Consider the following 20707-nt stretch of genomic DNA (forward strand, 5'->3'; position numbering starts at 1 on the left):
ATTTTCTGGTGACCGTAAACATTTGTATTTCCATTCTGTAAAAATGCAAACAGAATGCTGAGAACTCCCCCTGGCAACCAGACTTTCAAAAAGTTAGGAGGCATTATTTCATGTGACCCCTCTGCAAAGCTAAGGGAACCAAGTGGATATACACAAATGCCTCACTGTAGCAACACAGACAAATAACTTGTATATAAAGAATGGTCTTAAATTAAAAAAATACCATCCCTGTATACTGCAGCTAGGTCTAAGATTCATGCTTCAGCCTAGGCTGGGGCAGAGCAAGTATTGCAAAGGATGATAGGTATATCAGCTGGAGCAAGAGGACATAATTTTCCATGTCTGGCTCCATCTACATCCACAACCATTCATGGCAAGTAGAACAACGAACCCACTAGTCGTGAGCTTGAGTCAACTCTCAAACAATGAATTTAAGGAGTATGAGAATACCAGTGTGTGTAATATAAGCTTATAAGGAAGTTTAGAGCTAAAGTGTTCATCTTAAGTAAGTGTTTTGTAATCAGATGTGCAACAGACTAAATGAAGGAGGGCATGGGAAGAAAAGAAGAGAACTGGGGGTGTTTTCACTTCATCACTCGGATCGATCCCACTGCTAGAAGAGCTCCTATAACCATGGGTAATGCAGCAGGCAACTTCTTGAAGGCCATCTTATCATCCTGCTCCCACAATTCCCATTATATAGCCAGCTATAGGAGCAGTTGGCATGTCCAATGTTGGAAGCAGAGGAAGCAACAGGAAGGTCAGGTGAGGCTTAAAGAGACTTTTACCAATTACAAGCTCTCTCATTCAAGTCCCTACCTACTATTAAGTTATATAAAAGGTCTTACATAATGGTACCAGTAGTTAGCTGAGTGATTGAGACGACACTATCAACTTGAAATTACAAAACCTTGTATGTAATCGTTCTTACCATAGTTACAAGTAATCCCCAAAATTACTATGACTGAAAAGAGATGGTTCGCACTTTTTTAGTTTATTTACTTGTGCATTTGACAACACTTAGTGAACCTGACCCTATGCAGTTTTTGTGAACAACATTCTCAGAGCTTTGAAAAAATGGGTGTTTAGCAGTAATAGCGAAGCAGAGTCGAAATGAAGAGTGAACAGTCAGCAAACAGGTGTATGCATATACAATGAAAGAGCATGCAGAAGGAGAGGTGTTCCTTTTAGGCCAACCCAAAAGACTCTTCTCAAAAACAAGGTGGGGGAAAAAGCCAGAAGCCATCACATTTTAAAAAAAGAATGGTTTTAAAAATTTAAAGACATGCTATTTTAAGGGTTCAGTAGTGCAAAACTGAGGATTTTTAATTAGCCTGTTCAAAAAAGAAAATTAAATTGCCAGGATCCCTTAAAAAATGCCCCAGAATTTGTGATAAGGATTGATGCTACTTACCATATTGGAACTTCTAGAGTCAGAGCTAGAATCAGGAACCTTTAATCCAAGTACTATACAGTGTAAAAAAACAGCACTATTTTCCTTATTTTTTTTAATTAGCATTTTTGTGATTTTAAATTCTAAAACATGTTACTGTAACACAGTAGCTGGGCAGGGTAAAGGCTCTCCACCTAGACACAACTGGCACAGATCCATAGAGACAACCCACGGTACCCATATGCACCATCACAGCGAGCCATACAACCCTCTCTCCATCCACCAATATACATACATGTGACGTGGATTATGTAAGCACATGAAGAATCAGTATATCCATAAGCAAGTGTGTGCGCAAAGGGTGCAACTGTTAATTAAGTTTCCAGTTTATTGAAGTCCTGGATAGTATTATTTTGCAACTGACATGATCCTTCTCTTTCAAATAAAGGTACTTCACTAAAAACTAAAAGAATTCACAGAGGCGCGGATGGGCTATATCTAACTAAGAGGACTGTGCAGTCCTGGCAACGGCCTGCAATGACAGATCTCCAAATCTGGTGCTGGAGAGCAGTCACTTTCTAGACAGCAGTACCCATCAGTTCAGGGTCAGGACTGCACCAAAGCTCTATTTAACACACCAATCTTTGGGGAAAACTCAATCTGACACACCCCAAAAGAAATCCAGCTACAATATCCAGCACCTCCAAGGGGCTTCACTCTCCACATTTGTCCTACAAATTCTCTAACCTCATTCTTCAATGGCACTGGGGCTTTTTCCTCTTCACTTATGTCTTTACTTGTAGAGATCATGGAGTTCTTCCTGAGGCTCTGCTGCCTTATTAGAGTCATATTGGCAATATTTGGGGAAGGTAGCTGTGGACTGACCTATGTGCATAGAGTATGGACGTTTCTTAAGAAGCGTGGACAGGTTTCACTCAGGTAAGAAGGGAAACAAAACAACCACTAGAGCAGGTGAGGTACTATAGACTCTAAGACATCTTCACTTGGTGAGTGCGCTCATGTCTCCTCAAGGAGCCTGACTCCGTGAAGTCTTGAGCACAGTAAGCACAAGAGTAGGGTTTTTCTCCAGTATGGATCCGCTGATGCCGCTGTAGTGATGCCAGCCGCGTGAAGGTTCCACCACACTCCTCACAGTAGAAAGGGCGCTCTCCAGAGTGAGTTTGCTGATGCCTTTTCAACCTGAGCAGCTGGATAAAGGACTTTCCACATTCTTGACACTGATATGGTTTGTCCTGTCGGTGGATCACCTTGTGTTTCGACAGCAAATTAGGTTTATGGAAACCTTTGCCACATGTTGGACAGATGTAAGGTTTAGACTGTTCTCCTCCAGGCTTTTGGTCATCTGAACACTGCTGATAGGTATCTCCGCCACCATTTTGGTTCTGGTGCACTGAAGACCATGGGTTCCTAACCATACCGTTTCCCAAAATTTTTGAACGTTCAATCTTGTGGACATTGCGTAGGTGCCTCCAGACATCAGCCGTGCGGATGAACCCCTTGTCACACTCCGGACACTTGTGTGGCCTGTCACTAGAATGAATGAGCTTGTGCATTCGCAAGTTCGCAGCACGGAAGAACTCTTTGCCGCAGATTGGGCATCGGTATGAATGCTCTGTCAGGTGGATCTGTTTGTGTTCCTGTAATTCACCCAGATCCTGGAAAGAGGCACCACACTTCTTGCACCTATAAGGCAAAGCTTCTCCAGAGATGGGCTCCAGGTCCTCCTCACCAAAGGCATCAATAAGAATGATGTTTTCATCATCCTCACTTAGCCCTCCCTGAGGTTCCTCAGAGTGCTCAGAGGAGTAAAGCTCCAGATCCTCATCTTCACACTGCAGGTCAAAGTTGGTGCTGGAGGTGACAAACACCGCAGCGGTGGTTGAATCACGCTTCTGGTAGTAGTTGTCATATGTTTCCTCCTCTTCACACTGCAATTCTACAGGGAGTTCCTGTCTAACTGAAGGTCCAGCAAGGCTGCAAGCAGGACTAGATGGTGGTGAGTAATCTTCCTCTACCTCCAGCTGGAGGCTGGCTTTGCGACCCATCCGTTCAGAGATATGGCTGGAGTCATCTGAATGCTCCTCACCTGTGTCACAAGTGTCATTATCAGACTCCCAGTCCACCTCCACATCCATCCTGTGGTGTCATAGAAGGTGCTTACTGATGAGTGATCATAGAGACATATACATATGTTCTCTCATGATTAGACCTTTTCATCTTCAGCTCCAATTGCAGCCTCCTGGGGAAGGAGAGAGAGGGGGAAGGGGGGAGGCAAGGAGAGGGAAAAAAATATTTCATTACCTGACTTGCTGAAGTTGATGTCAGGAAAAGTGAACAAAGGATACTGAGACATTTGCCTGTCTAGTTCCCCACAGGATACCCTGCTATTTTACTACACTGGCATATGGAAAATTCTTTTAATTGAAATATTTAATTAGCCACAAGTAATGCAAGATTTTCTCCTTTGTTTTATCATAAAACAAAGTAGAAAAATCTCATTCTCTCTTGTACCTGGATGACCCATATGCAACTACGTCAAATACTTGGTGATGTGATATTTTGCACCTTCTAATTTGTTTTTCTTTTCTAACAATTATTTAGAAGTTAGTACCCCTTCTCTTTGAGCACTTCTGTTTCCATTCTCCATACCCATATTAAATTTTCATAAAATGTGACTTGTTAGATCTGAACTCTGCTGGCCCAGATATATTGCTACAGGATCTTTCCACTTTTCTGACAATTAAGCTAAGTAAAGCACTTTTCTAGCTATAGTGCATACATGGCCCCCGTTAATATTACATCAGTATCTGAGCACAGAGTCTAAGGGTACGTCTATACCCAGCCGCTAGTTTGGCAGCTGGCAATCGAACTTCTGGGTTCGACTTATCGCGTCTTGTCTGGACGCGATAAGTCGAACCCGGAAGTGCTCGCCGTCGACTGCGGTACTCCAGCTAGACGAGAGGAGTACCGCGGAGTCGATGGGGGAGCCTGCCTGCCGCGTGTGGACCGAGGTAAGATCGAACTAAGGTACTTTGAACTTCAGCTACGTTATTCATGTAGCTGAAGTTGCGTACCTTAGTTCGATTTGGGGGGTTAGTGTAGACCAAGCATAAATCTAACATTCATCTTCACAATACCTTGTGAGGGAGGGAAGGGCTATCACCACCATTGTACAGATTGACAATTGAGGCACAGAGAGGCTAAGTGACTTGCCCAAGTTCACAAAAGAAGTCTGTGGGATCAGGGACTTGAACCCAGACTGCCAAAATCCTAAACTAGGGACCTAACTAGTTGACTATCATTATCCACTGTCTGCATGTGTAGTGTGCACCGGGGTACACAGTAGAAGCAGCAGGTGCATTTTCTTTCTTTATTATTTTAGTCTCTGTCCCTTTAATCTCAGGCAAATCCAAAAACATGTCTGAGTTATCCATTTTCTTTGAAAGTTCCCCAGAAGATATCATCTCTCATTGCTAGCTGGTGCAAGTCAGACTGGGGGCTAGTACTGTATAATTTATTCAATATTTTAAACTACGTTAAATCGAGAGCTGCAATCCCTACTGACCATGCACCTTCTTCTGCCTACTTGGCCTATTTCTTTTCAGAATATTTTAAAGTTTCCATATCAGAGAGCCCCTGCATCTGAGCAATTAACAAATGGGTCCTTTCAGCAGGAGCCAGCTTGAGATATTCAAACTCACCAGGCCAGAGCCGTAACAAGGAATTTTAGTGCCCAGGGCAAGCAAGCTTATTTGCATCCCCTAAAGGCAATGTGTAGGGGGATATGGGGGGGGGGTCACATGCCTCCTAGATTTCTGCCTTCCATTTAGCACAGAGATTTTCAAACTGTGGGGCATACTCCCCGGGATGCCCATCCCAATTTGAAAACCATTGCCTCCTGCCAGGAGCCGGTGAATCGGAAGCTGGTGGGAGCTGCTCTCTGCTCAGGCCCCTAGCTCTCCGTGCTGTGGGGGGTCAGGGTGCTAGCTGACTGCCCAGCAGCCCTCCCTGCCTTGTTTCCCAAGCTTGGCCACCTCTGCACGGCCAGGCACTCCCCAGGCAGGCAGGGCAGCACAGACCGGCTTGTGCCTCATACACATTCGTCTCTCCCCCAACGGAGCCTGGCACTGGCCAGTGATGCCCCTGGAGCCAGCCCCTGCCTGCAGAGCCCGGCTGCCATGAGATGCTCCCAGAGGTGCTCGCTGGCCACTGCCCTGGCACTCCTGGCTCTGTTGCTGCTGAGCTGGGCAGCTGGGCTCTACAAGCAGGGATTGGCCCCAGGGAGCATTGCTGGCTGGCACTAGGCTCCTTTAGGGAGAGGCAAGCGTGTGTCGGGGGTTAGCTTGGAGCTGTTCCGCCCATCGGGCCTGGGAAGCACCTGTCTGTGCAGAGGTGGCCTGGCACAGGGAGTAGGGCAGAGAGGGCTGCCAGGCAGCCAGCCAGCACCCTGGCTCCCACAGTACAGAGAGCCAGCGGCCTGAGAGGCTTCCACCAGCTTCTGATCCACTGGCTCCTGGCAGGAGGCGACGGTTTCAAACTCCGCTAAATGGAAGGCAGAAATCTAGGGAGAGGGGCACGTGACCCAACCCTGGTTACGGCTCTGCATTAGGCAACAACAGATTTTTTTGCGGCCATGACAGCCTCCAAAGTGTGGGCAGAGATTGTGGGGGGCAAAGCAGCAGCCCCTCCCTGCAGCCCCCAGCTATTGCTCCTGAATAGCCATTACCAAGGGCAGCAATGCAGAGTCTTGGTGTTTGTGCTGGCGCTGCCGCTTCGGAGGCTCCAGGCTCTGGAGATACATGGGGCTGGTGTGCACGGCCATAGGCGCCGACTTCATGGGTGCTCCGGGCCTGGAGCACCCACAGGGAAAAATTAGTGGATGCTCTGCACCCACTGGCAGCCAAGCACCCCTTCCCCCCCCCCCCCCCAGCACCTCCTTCTCCCCAAGCGGGCCGTGTCCCTGCTCCTCCGCCTACCTCCCAAGCGTTTCCCACCCGGCCACCGCCAAACAGCTGTTTGGCAGCCTTAGCACGCTCAGGGGTGGGGAGTGAGGAGCGGGAACGTGGCGCGCTCAGGGGAGGAGGCGGGGAAGGGGCAGGGATTTGGGGAAGTGGTTGGAATTGGGGCAGGGCCTCATGGAAGGGGTGGAGTGGGGACAGAGCTGGGGGGGCGAACGGGAGGGTCAAGCACCTAGGGGAAGAGGGGAAATCGGCACCTATGTGCACAGCGCCGGCTCTTCTCAGTGGAGGCAGCTGCAGTGTTTGGTCACCAGGGCACTCCCCTGTTCCTGCCTCGGGCACAGGGAGCCTGGGACTCCGCAGTTAGCCGGTGAGTTCCTGACCCAACTTCCCTGGGAAGAGCGCTCGCTGGAGGGCCGTGGGAGGCAGGGACAGAGAAACACGGCAGAGCTTCCCCTGCTTGGGTCGACACTCACTGTTTACAGTTGCTGTAGCTACCCCAGCAGCTCAATGGCGCTGGGCTGCTGCAGAGCTTGGCAGCTCCCCAGCAGGATGAGGGGCTCCCTCTCCGTGACAGGCTCTGAGCACGAGAATAGGAGCAAATCCTGGGTGCACTCAACAGGGAGCTCTACTTCCTACTGCTCTCCCACTACATAAATAAATGTCTATGATTTAGACATATATATGTGCATATTTATTCATTTTTCCTAATGTTAATTAAGTACTTTAGGAAAAATTGTCAGAGTGACCACCAGCAAGAGTTGGCGGCCGCACTCTAAGGCCACCAAAAATGTCATTGTGAGAACCCCTGGTCTAAAGGTCTAATCTTTAATTCCCAGGACCAAAACTCCCAGAGGAAGACAAGCTTCTTTCAGCAACCAGGGTCTTTATCATAAGATTCATGTTAAGTATGTTACTAGAGACACACGGTGAGTGAGGTAATATCTTTTATTGGACCAACTTCTTTTGGTGAAAGAGACAAGCTTTTGAACTCACAGAGAGCTCTTCTTTAGGTCTGGGAAAGGTGATCAGAGTGTGACAGTTAAATAGGAGATAGAACAGATTGTTTAACATAAGGAATTCACACGTGCTGCAAGAGACCATTTAAGGTGAAGTGGGTAGTTAACACCTTTGCAGTTGTAGGACAAAAGAGGATTAATAGGTTACAAATTTTTGTAGTGAGCTATAAATCCAGTATGTTTATTAACACCATGATTTTTAGTGCTTAGCAAAGCTCCCAGGTTAATCTTTTGAAGGTGGTGTGCAGATTTCATTTAAGAAGGAGGACAGAGATCAGATCTGGAATGATTGCTTTATGAGAAATGTTCGCCCACAGGCCATATGGTATTTTGTTTTGTTTTTTTAATCAATTTTCTGTGAGAGTTTGACAGCATGGTGATTCTCATTTCACCCACACAGTTGTTATTGGGGCATTTAGTGCACTGGAGAATGTACACCAGATGTTAAGCCAATTACCTCACCCACCTCATCTCTCTCATATCCTGGGACCGACCCAGACACCACCATCACTGCACGCCACGTTGCTAGAGACATTTAATTTTTATGAGTATCACCAGGAAGCTTTGCCACCAAGTATTTCTTTCCGGATACTACTAATAAAATGTAAGCTACAAGCTGCAGCCACTGTAGAAAGACTGTACAGTCAACCCCATAGCAATGAGCAGCTGAGGATAGGCACGGGACAAAAGAAGCTGCCGAAGCTCATGCTATGAGTTTTGTGTTGTAAATGGCTTGTCTAGTTTTTGGATAGACTTTACAAAAACTAGACGCTCATACTGTTCACTCTCAAAATCACCAGGGGCAAGAAAGCATTGTGATCTCTTTAGCCATCTCCAGCCTGTCATTATAACTTGAATTATTGTGAAACTCTTCAGGATCTTCCAGACCATTGGTAACAATCAGCTGGTCCCACAAAGAGGAGATTTTAGAAAAAATGAACAAGTTGAGAAAAGATTTTCTAACTATAACCCAAGACACAAAATCTATGGCTGAGTGCTAAATAGCAGGAAGTTGTGCCGGGGAGGAATGAAGAGAAAGAGAATTAGGAAAGAATTGCTGGAACACTTTGACCAGGTGATGATGCGAGTACTCTGATTTCTCAAACCTATGGTTTTTTTCTTAACATGTGCAAGTTTAAGTTGTCAGCTACTTCCCCATGCAAGTGGTTCCCAACTAATTTTGCCAATACCCACTCTGACCGCTCAACTTATAAGACGGATCCAAGACTATTAAGTCAAGAGAGGTGGGTCTATTCCTTTGCAGACTTCCTTAACATATGGTAGGATGAGGAAAGTGCAGATTCAATAATTTCTGCAGTGCCTTTTTTTTTTTTTTTTTAAGTTAGAGTGGTAGAGAGGACTTTTTCCTCCTGATTTTGTACATATTCAACATGTTTGGTTTAAAAAACAAACATGCACAAATCTAACCTTAAAAACCAATACAGATTGAGGTACTTGTATATGCTGAAGGGCTGCCACAATATTTTTGATCTATATTTTTCTATATCATAGTTTCTGGATTCAGTAGTTGATAATTATTAAAAATATCATCTAATTATGTGTGCATCCAAAACACAAATGGGATTTCTCCAATTCTTCCCTATGGAATGTCTAGATTCCAAGGAGGAACATGGGTTTTCTGCACAATTGGACATAAGTAATTTCCCCAAACCACACAGGCTTCCTGAAAGGATTGTGCTCTCATTTAAGGCATATCAAAGATCAGTTTGTAGGGAACTCCTCCCCAATGTGCCCCCAGACTTGTTGCTTCTGCAGCTTCCCTCCCCTTTTCCTGACACTCCTTCCCCACTGTTCCTTTTAAAAGAGTCCAGTGTCCCACTAGAATGAACACTAAGGCCTGGTCTACCCTAGGAATTTACATAAGTATAACTAAATCTTAGGGAGGTGAGAAATCCACACCCCTGAGAGGCATAGCTATACTGACCTAACCTCCAGAATACTTCTTTCGTCGACCTAGCTACCACAGCTCAGGGAGGTGGATTACCTACTCTGAAAGAAGAATCCTCCCCGTTGGCATAGGTAGTGTTTATACTGAAGTGCTGAAGCAGTGCAGCTGAAGCGTTTTCAGTGTAGACAAGCCCTAAAATAAACCCAAATTGCCAATCTAGCCCAATCTCTATTACAGATTAGGATGAGTTCATCACGGGAACAGATTATCCTACATCTACCTACTGGGGTTTCTTTCCCACATCTACCTACTGGGGTTTCTTGCCCTTTGAAGCATCTGGTGCTGGCCACTGTCAGAGGGATACCAAACTACACGGACCACAGACCTAATCTAGTATGGCCATCCCCTTATACCTAACAGACATCCTACATGTACCTCAGCTTCACTTTGCTTATGTAACATGGTCTTCCCACACCCCTCTCCTCCTACAGTCCCTCTACATCTCTCTCTATTCCCTGCGGTCTCCCAATTTCCTCTTGCTGAGTTTTGTCCAAGTTCTGCTCCAAGTGATTAAGATTTCTCTGAGTCCAAGTGCCTGTCTTCTCCAAAATAGAAAACCAAGCCTGTATTTTAGAAGGCAAAATGAATTTTCCAAAATACTAGTCACTTGAGAACTCTCCCAACTCTCTCTGGCTTTGCCCAACTACCACTTATTTTCTCCCCCTCCAGACCAGGGTTTACCTCTCAATTTCCCATCCCTCACCTCCTGGTTGTACCAGTTTCCTTGGCCCCTCTTTTCTTTTATCTATGCACAGGGAGTTTCAATAGTGAAACTAACATACATTAATGAATTTATTCCTCAGTGCCAGGCAGAAGTCTGCAAGACTCTCGGACATCCTTACTCCTATTCTAGCAGTGCTTTTGATACACCTGCTGAAAACACTCATCTTTTAGACTGTGTCTGCCCCACTCCTCTCTTCTTTGCTGACATTATCTTCTGCTAGCCTTTCAATGCAACCCACCCAGTCACTGGCATAGCAATGCCTGGATCCTCACGGGTGCTGGAACTATGGGTGCTGCTGCACCTGTTGGCTTGAAGTGGTTTCCATTATATACTGCATTTACAGTTTGGTTCAATGGCTCTCAGCACCATCACTATACAAATTGTTCCCACACCCCTGTGTATCCTCGTCACTCTGCACCACCTACTCTGCCCATGGTCTGCAACCCCTCCCCACACTGCTACAGCCGGGCCATTCCTGCAGAGCAAGGTCCACTCCTGTACCCCCTTCCCCACACTAGCATGGCACACACATCTCCTCCCACCCTTGCTGGCAGAAGCAGCCTCCTGCGGGTTGCCCCTTCCCTCCTGGGCCTTGTTACTTGGCAGGGCCAGGCCGAGAACGGGGAGGAAATGGGGTACCCAGACCTGCTCCCCAGCCCCCCGGAGCAGCCAGCTGGTACCCGGTGGGGAGGGGGCAGCAGCCCGGCCATGGCCGGGGGGAAAAGGCGCCGGGGCAGGCAGCAGCTCCCCGCCGCGAGCGGGGCAGAGGGTGACCCAGGCTGGGGGGCAGGGAGGAACCGCGGCTAGTTACCGGCGCTCCCAGGACTGGAACCGCTCACACGGGGGAGGCCCCCGCTCTGCAGCCGAGCTCCGCACGGCGCCGGCCGGCAGACCCAGCCTGCCTCGGCCCGACAGCCTCCCCCAGGCGCCACTCACAGCCCGACGCGGCCGGCGGAGGCCATTGTCTGCCGGACCGCCTGCAGGAAGGAAAAAAACAAACACCCCCGTGTGACTGACAGAGCCAGAGCCCGCCCCCCGCGCTGCCCAACCCGTCTGACTGAGACAGAGACAACCCCGCCCTGCTGTGACTGACAGCCGGAGACCAGCCCCCCACACCCAACTGCACAGCCTCCTCTGACTGACACAGCCAGAGTCTGCCTCCACCCACCCCACCATGACTGACAGCCAGAGACCAGCCTCCCCCCGCGCCCCTCTGCACAGCCCCCTCTGACTGACAGAGCTAGAAACCACCCCCCCTCCATAGGCCTGCTGTGATTGACAGCCAGAAACCTCCCACCCCTCTGCACAGTCCAGGCGTGACTGACAGAGCGCCAGAGACCACGCCTCCCGCATCCTTCTGCGCAGCACCGGTGTGACTGACAGAGCCAGAGACCAATACCATCCTCCCTCCTCCTTCTACGTCACAGCTCTGGTGTGATTGACAGAGCAAGAGCCTGCCCCCCCAAGACCCCACCCCTCTACACAGCCCCAGTGACCAGTCCCCCTGCCCACTGCAGAACCCCACTGTGACCGACAAAGCCAGAGACTGTCTCCTCCCCCACCCTTGTGCACAGCCCTGCTGTGATTGACAGGGCCATATCAGTCTTATCCCACCTCTCTCCCAACCTGATTGTTACTGACAGAGCCAGAGACCATCCTCCCTTCTGCACAGTCCCTGTGTGACTGACAGAAGCAGAAATACAATCTTGCCCCCTTGCACAGTCCCAGTCACTGTGAAGGAGCCTGACATCAAGACAATCACAGATGTATCTATATTAGCAAGATCAGGAGCAGACTAGTCTGTGGAATCCTTGATAAAGAACAACAAAATACTTGTCCAGGAACAACAAAGAATGTAAAAGCCAAATTGGATTCCTCCCTGAGAAATGAACCACCAACTTTTTTACTCTAAATACAGTTAAAAAAGTTGAAAAACATAATTCCCTACCCTACTACATAAATGCCCCTGAAAGGGGAAGATATGTCTGTTCCATAACCTTTAAAAGTATTTGACTCTGTGGAAGTTGGAAAAAAGCACAAACATTTTAGTTTTCTAGAAAAAGCAAAAGTCAGGCTAACTTTAACAGCTAATAACGCAAGACTTCCAGGCAGGGCCTGGGCAAGTAAAAAAACAAACAAAAAACGGTAAGAAAGGTTATTTTAACCTTGTGTTAGATAAAAATGGAATGCAGACTATAGCAAGAACTGCTAAGAAAAGTAAGGTATCAGGAAGAAATATGTATAAACAAAATGCAGTTGTTAATTATTACTGTATGTAACAAAAGGTATAAATGCTTGCCTTAGCTGTTTATTTAACGGAGACCTACCTCAGGAGGGGAACCTCTGCCCGTAAGTACTTTTCCCTTGCAAGTGTTAAAAAAATAAATAAAACTGCCTTTGACAGGTTGCAACCGACATAAAAGAACAAGAGTACTTTACTCTCACAGAACTTGGGAGACAGACCTGTCCTCGCTTACAGACAACCCCCCAACGTAAAGCAAATACTCACCAGCAACCACACATCACTGAACAAAACCATTGACCCAGGAACCGATCCTCGTAACAAAGCCCGATGCCAACTCTGTCCACATATCTATTCAAGTGACATCATCATAGGACCTAATCACATCAGCCATACCATCAGGGGCTCGTTCACCTGCACATCTACCAATGTGATATATGCTATCATGTGCCAGCAATGCCCCTCTGCCATGTACATTGGCCAAATCGGACAGTCTCTACGCAAAAGAATTAATGGACACAAATCTGACATCAGGAATCATAATACTCAAAAACCAGCAGGAGAACACTTTAACCTGTCTGGCCATTCAATGTCAGACCTGCGGGTGGCTATCTTACAACAGAAAAACTTCAAAAACAGACTCCAACGAGAGACTGCTGAACTGGAATTGATATGCAAACTAGACACAATCAACTCAGGATTGAATAAGGACTGGGAATGGCTGAGCCATTACAAACATTGAATCTATCTCCCCTTGTAAGTATTCTCACATTTCTTATCAAACTGTCTGTACTGAGCTATCTTGATTATCACTTCAAAAGTTTTTTTTCCTCTTACTTAATTGGCCTCTCAGAGTTGGTAAGACAACTCCCACCTGTTCATGCTCTCTGTATGTGTGTATATATATCTCCTCAATATTTATTCCACTCTATATGCATCCGAAGAAGTGGGCTGTAGTCCACGAAAGCTTATACTCTAATAAATTTGTTAGTCTCTAAGGTGCCACAAGTACTCCTGTTCTTTTTGCGGATACAGACTAACACGGCTGCTACTCTGAAACCTGACATAAAAGAAAGAACTTGTTTTTTCCCCCCTCCCCAACTCAAAAGGGCACTCTGGGCTTACCTTTAAACTCTCTGAACAGAACTGATGGGAAACAAACTAAATTTATGTACAAGGCAACCAACCATCCCTGATCCCTACAAGACACAGAGGAATAAAATAGATGCAACTTCAGCCCTATTCTTCACAGCATATACATCAGTGCACTATCAAATCTACTAGAGAACTCTCCAAATCCAGGACTCTATAGTAAACCAACTCAGATGTACGATGCCTGCACTGTGCAAATTAGCTGTCATATTATCACCCACACAAAATAGTCTGCAAAGGAACCTACACCTGCTACAAATATACCACAACATATGGATTCTACAGGTCAACCTTGAAAAAGTAAGAATAATGATTCTCCCCCAAAAAGCTTTTAACAATCCAAATACATTTAAAAAAAACATTATTTTGGAAAATGCAGAAATAGAACAGGTTGAATTATACATATCTGAGCTCCATCATGGAACTTCAGGCTTTCTGTAAAAACATTAGGAGAAAAAAAATATGCTTTCAGGCCATTTATACCATAAAAGAAACCAATGAGTAAATAAAATACACCAATAAAACTACTACTGAAATTATTTGACAACATAATCTAATGCACCCTATATTATGGGAACAGAGTCTGAGGCCAAACCTATTACAGCCAAAAATACCAAGTTGAAACTTTGATAGAAACCCCTCAGTTCTGCAAGCAAGCATAATGTCTACATAGCAACTCATCCAAGAATGGCTGCACAACAGAGATGAAATGTTTATTTCCATTTTCCAAGCCATCCTAGAGAGAGGGGGGAAAAAAAAAAAAACTTCTGGTGCCTCCTGTATGAAAGCAACACATACGTCCTCTACAGCAAATCACTAGAAGATTAACAATTCAAACCAACTGACTTGATTGACAGAGCCTGAAACCAACCTGCACTTCAAATCATGGAGATGCAATCTGGTACTCTTTCACCGGTGGCAGATATTTGTGTTGTGTTGGTGCACAGTTCTGACCACCATTCTCAAAATGTTTCTGTACCTTTTGTCTCTGAGGAGTGGTAACTTTAAACCAAACCCTCTGTTGACTGATGCATTGCTTTTCAACAGATCTGAGGGCATAATTAGAACAACAGGTAATTCTTAGGAATTTTTCTTTAAAATCTGTATATGGCATATTTAAATATAAAATATCTTTATTAAAGATAATCAATAAATCAGTTACTATTTCCAGAGTTGGTGAAAGAGAGCACAGTACTGACTGGAAAAAAAAGATATCTGCAAGGAAGAATTGTGCTGGTGAGGTTACATGGAAAGGGAAGAAAATAGAGAGTAAGCCACCTGATTAGACAGAGACCTCTGCCTTCTTTCAAATCTCAATCCTGGTAAATCACAATCCAGACTAATGGGCAGCTGTTTCACCCCCTACCCTGCAACCTTGGATACCTTGGAGCTGAAATAGCTCCCACCTGGGCCACTCACAAACAGGTTTCCCTGAGTGTCTATCTGCAACTGCAGTCTGACAGTCACACTTGGGTTACACTCTGGCTCTCACCAGCCTGGGTTATATGGCAGGGTGACCCCAACACACCCAATATGCCCGGTACTGCCCAACTCTCTCCCAGACAATACAAGTTATATTAAGTCACTTACTCCTTTAAACGAATAATATGCACACAACTCGTCACCCCAAATGGAGTTACCCAGACACATCAATTAAAATTAACTTGTTTTATCTAATCCAGTGTATTAATTACAAAGAGATACATTTTGAGTACAAGTAATGAGACATAAAAGTCAGAAAATGGCTACAAGTAAAACATAGATATGATATTTACTATTACCTGATTTAACAAACTACATTAGATTCAAGCAAAATTTCTCACCACATGCTTTCAGCAGTCTGACTGACCCAACCCTGTAGGTCAGGATCCCTTCTCCCCAGAGTCCAACAAATGCTTCCTTTGTTGCTTCAGGTGCAGCGAATGTGATGGGCTGGGGTACCTTGGGGCGTTTGTCCCTCCTTTTTATAGTTTCAGTCCCCCTCTTGAAAAACATTTCCAGATGGGCAGTAGGAGACAAAGAGTGTATGTGGAAGTATGTTCCCTGCTGCTTTTTTCTCGCCTGAATGAGCTTTCTTCCCCCCCCCTCGCTGCTTGATGACTCTGTTTACTACATTAATGCAGGACAGACCTCTTTGCCAATCTTGGATTGGGCAGGGCTGTAGGGTTTGGAACATGTGTTAGTAACACTATACAGTAGAAACTTATAACTTCACATTTCAATGTTGCAAAATACTGGCCACTGACCAGCAAATTTTGAGTTTTCAAATGATACCTTACAAGGCATACGTTGTACCAAGACAATTACAATAGTGTATAGGGTGTGAATACAGGGTTTATTCTATCACAAAGCCCGTTTTTCAGCTGAATATGTGCAGAAAGGGATTTTACTCTTTTAAAAAGGGGTTAAAAAGGCAGGAGCTAGGAAAAGATTACAAAAAACCCGCACTTCCCCTATCTTGTCTGTCTGTCATAACTATTTAGGTTGGCTCTGATCCTACAATCAATTGGAGTCATGCCAGTGGTCACTCACATCCCCATGGAGCCCCGGGATGCAAGGATCTGCCCACGCAGACCTGATGGCAAGATCAAGGCCTTATATTGGGAGTTCTTCCTGCCAAGTCCTTCATCTTCATAAGAGTGCAGCAATCATACCTAGCACATTGTGAGCACTAATGGAATATAAATGATTATAGGGAGCTCCTTGTGGCAAAGGGCCTATCTTAGTACATCTTTATTAATGGGGCTAACTCTTTATTTCTCTCTGCCCTTTCCATACTTTCTCTCTCTCTCTCTCTCCCTCCCCATCTACACTATTAAGGCTCTAGTGATGAAGAAAGGAAGGACGGTGAGAAAGATTTGTATAAAAATAGGAGGGGGGGGAAGGTATCCTTGGGCCTGGTTAACTAAAATTGTCTTTCAGGGAAGAATTTTATATTATAGGGGAAGTTTCATCCACACACTGAGTCAGCCATTTCCACCCTTCCCGCTTTAGAATAATAGAATATCAGGGTTGGAAGGGACCTCAGGAGGTCATCTAGTCCAACCCCCTGCTCAAAGCAGGACCTAATCCCAACTAAATTATCCCAGCCAGGGCTTTGTCAAGCCTGACCTTAAAAACCTCTAAGGAAGGAGATTCCACCACTTCCCTAGGTAGCCCATTCCAGTGCTTCACCACCCTCCTAGTGAAAAAGTTTTTCCTAATATCCAACCTAAACCTCCCCCACTGCAACTTGAGACCATTACTCCTTGTTCTGTCATCTGCTACCACTGAGAACAGTCTAGATCCATCCTCTTTGGAACCCCCTTTCAGGTAGTTGAAAGCAGCTATCAAATCCCCCCTCATTCTTCTCTTCTGCAGAAGAAACAATACCAGTTCCCTCGGCCTCTCCTCATAACTCATGTGCTCCACGCCCTCTGCTGGATTCTTTCCAATTTTTCTACATCCTTCTTGTAGTGTGAGGTCCAAAACTGGACACAGTACTCCAGATGAGGCCTCACCAATGTCGAATAGAGGGGAATGATCACGTCCCTCGATCTGCTGGCAATGCCCCTACTTATACAGCCCAAAATGCTGTTAGCCTTCTTGGCAACAAGGGCACACTGTTGACTCATATCCAGCTTCTCGTCCACTGTAACCCCTAGGTCCTTTTCTGCAGAACTGCTGCCTAGCCACTCGGTCCCGAGTCTGTAACAGTGAATGGGATTCTTCCGTCCTAAGTGCAGGACTCTGCACTTGCCCTTGTTGAACCTCATCAGGTTTCTTTTGGCACAATCCTTGTGAGAACCTCAGGGTAGAGTGAAATACAAGAGAATCCCTTGCGGAAATGCAGCTCCCCAGTTCAGATGATCTGACTTCATACCATCTTCCGACCCTCATTCTGTGCTCTACAACCCCGGTCTCCCACAGAAGGGAAACCAATAGCACACGTGACATCTTACCTACCACGGTGATGGGCTCCTTAGAAATACCATAGAGGGATGTGCTCAGGCTGGGCCCAGCCTGTGGCCTCAATTGGCTTGGGGAGGGGAGCAGAAACAGCAGGAGGCTACCACCAAGGCTAGAGTTCAGCAACTTAGTAACAGTTTCCATAGCAACAGAACTCACTGTGGTACAAGGCGGCAGCTTTTGTTCTCTGGCCTGAGGGCTGCAAGCCTCTTTCTATCTGCAATGTTGATGCAGCCCAGACCTTGTGCTAGGTGAGTGAGGTTACTCTGACTCACATGTCTCCAGAAGCCTGAGTTCCAATATGTGGGGAAGCTTTTCTTAAGAAGCCTTCTTTGCTCTACCCTCAGCCACCAAGGTTGTCCGCCCTGCACTTTTCCAGGAGGAGCTGAATCCGTACTGCCCTGATTGCAGGAGGTGATCACTGCAGCTCTTGTAAGGTGTGAGCACAGCCTAGAAGTAACTGGAAACTCTGCACTTCACAATGGGGATAGGGATTTCAGATAGTTGCTCCCCCTCAGATCATCACCATTATTAATTATTTGTATGAACCCCTTTATTTTATTAAAAGGTTCATCATTGTTAGATCCCTTTTCTGTAATTTTTTTTTTTTTTTTTTTTTTTGCTGAATACCGAGATCTAGTACATGAGACAAATTCTCAATTGGTGCAATGCTGTTGGTTTCAGAGGGGTTACACTGGTTTAACCTGGAGTAGAATTTGGCCATTGGTATGTAAAACACACACTCTGCGTTATGGTCAGTCTGCTTGATTTCTTCAGCAGCCACAACTTTGGGGCACACTGTGCTCAGCCGTGAAAAGTTGTGCAAGGAGTCTCCCTGCTGCGGTCTAGTGCATAGGCTGACCACATTTCCGGGGGAGCGGGGGTGAGCATGGGCCCTGCCTGCTGCTAAGTGCCATTGCCAGTGGTAGTCACTCAAAAGGGTTGGGGAGAAAGCAAGACAAGGGTCCACCCCTCTGCACCACTCAGCTGAGCTGGTAAAACATTGGAGGAATATGGGTGTCGGGGCCACTCCAGCATGCTACCAATTTTAAAAGACAGACTCTAGCCCCCATATTTAATCACAAACATTGCAGAGGGACACCCCTGTAGACTATAAAGCCACAATAATACATTCATTGGTTTGGGTCTGGTAGTATTCCCAACTCAGAACACAATAAATGCAATATTATCCTGTTATGCTTAGGAGATTACAGTAAAACACTTATCTGATTTTGATGCCTATGATTTATATACAGTAAAAATACAAGTCTAACCTTTAGAATTGTCCGCAGGTGGGAGGAAATGAAGTGGTAGATGAGTAAACAACAGAAATTAAACAAACAGACATAACAATGGATAGTATAGCTGAAAACAAAACAGAAGGCTGGCTTAAACTGATTAATTGCAACAATATTGCTGTAGACACAATGGTAACATGCACTTTCCTTTAGTACATCCCCGCCTCTGTTCTTTCACAACCCCATAACTGTTCAAATTACAAACACACATTCATCACCTGCACAAAGCCACCTAATATTCACTATGCTGCTATACAAATGTACATTATTATTTATATTACTATAGCGTGTAGGAACCTGAACAGTTGTCTCCATTAGTTTGGCATGAAAGTAACCTTACAAGTTATACTAAACCTGGACTAGTCAGCTTAAAGTATATTTTTAATTGTTCTGCACATTCTCTGTCATTTATATTTCTTGCATGGAGCTATGAAACTCAGGATGGTGAGTCTGGATATTGACTAAGCAGAAGAAATAAAGTGAGGGTGGGCAACCGAGAAAATAAGACAAACAAATAAAATTCTGCTTGTTTATCCAAAGTATCTATGAATTGTCTGGCCTGGATAGTCTAGCTCTGCACAAACCTTGCTTACCTGGATAGCCAGCTCACCATTCAACAGATAAAATATTGCTACATATTAGAGCTGGTTGAGTAGTACTTGTTCACTTGTGATGTTTGTTGAATACTTCTGAATAGTTTCACCAAAACCAGGATTTAACTGTAAAAGTTGGTGGCTTTGCAAATAACAAGTGGCAAAGTATTTGCAAAGTATCCAAAGTTGATAATCGGTATCCAAACTTAGACAATGGTTGCTCAAATCACATGGTTCCATTTCTTGCACCTCATTGGATGACTTTTAAACCAGAAAATAATGGACAACAAATAGTGAATAATACAGTCAAACCCAGTACAACTCTAACACTTTCAGGATATCCAGACATTTCACAAATGCCTGGCCACATATTCATGCCTTAGGAAATAGCAGCCAATGGGATTCAAGGTGTTTATTAATAAATATATTTGCAGCGCTATTTCTCATTCTTTGATCAGCTCTATCATTTATAAGAGTTCTGGTTATCATTCATCATTTGTATAACAGTGGTGCCAAAAGGCCGCAGCTGAGACTGGGTCTCCATTATGTTAGGCACTATACATAACAATACACATGAGACAGTCCCTGTCCTGAAGAAATTACACTCTAAACATGACAAAATGTACAGAAGTACCTGAGTCTGAGTACTTTTGTTGTTGAAATTTTATTTATTTAATTTGAAGTCTGACTGTACAAGCAACCATTAGGGAAGGCGAACAATTGAACAAATACTTTCCTCCAACTTCACATGTTCTGTGGCTTATCAACAAAATTATATCTATGGTTGCCTGCGTTTATACACTGTAGTTTGGATTTCCTGCTCAAAGCCCATTGCCATAAGCGCATAACAGCATTAACACGGCGCAATGAAACCACTTTCTTACATGGCCCAGCTTGCTATAGGCATTCCCTCTCCATAATAGCAAGGGGATATCAGGAGTCATAGCAGGCCAGAAGTCTGTGAGATTTCCCAGACAACTTCTTGGGGCATCCTCCAGAGTTAAATAGTGCGCAGGGGCCAACCAGAGGGCCCCAGGGTGCTGACACTCTGGATCCTTTGGGCGGTACTTCTTGCAGTGCCTAATCTCCACAGTGCTCCTTGGATACAGCTCTGCACAGCTTTCCAGAGGTGATGTGGGAACGTCAGCTGTCCCAGGTTCTGCAGACCAAGGGGCCTAGTCTCATGGATCCTCACAACCATCTCTAATCTCAACCCCCTCCAGGGCTTTTTAGTGTAATAATTGAATTAGATCACATCAAAATCTCTTCCCCAGTGAGAATAAGCTCAACTTAAAAAAAAAAAATTCCTCATTATAGCCTACATTAACCTAGTGTGGGTCTTTGTCCACCTCTAGTAGCTGGTCCTCACAACGAGCTTGAGAATCTGCTA

At 45.4% G+C, this 20707-nt stretch overlaps 1 protein-coding gene across 1 annotated transcript; it reads right to left on the reverse strand.

Moving 5' to 3' along the window:
- Positions 1-975: 975 nt before the first annotated feature.
- On the reverse strand, positions 976-11219 carry LOC101939632 (zinc finger protein 253-like). The gene is made up of 2 exons (XM_005290753.5): positions 10896-11219; positions 976-3653 (listed from the first exon to the last, which is right to left on the reverse strand). Exon 2 carries the CDS (start codon positions 3547-3549, stop codon positions 2383-2385), a length of 1167 nt encoding a protein of 388 aa, XP_005290810.2. The 5' UTR covers positions 3550-3653; positions 10896-11219; the 3' UTR covers positions 976-2382.
- Positions 11220-20707: the final 9488 nt, after the last annotated feature.

Source organism: Chrysemys picta, chromosome 8, assembly GCF_011386835.1.
Source record: "Chrysemys picta bellii isolate R12L10 chromosome 8, ASM1138683v2, whole genome shotgun sequence".
Classification (NCBI taxonomy): domain Eukaryota; kingdom Metazoa; phylum Chordata; order Testudines; family Emydidae; genus Chrysemys; species Chrysemys picta.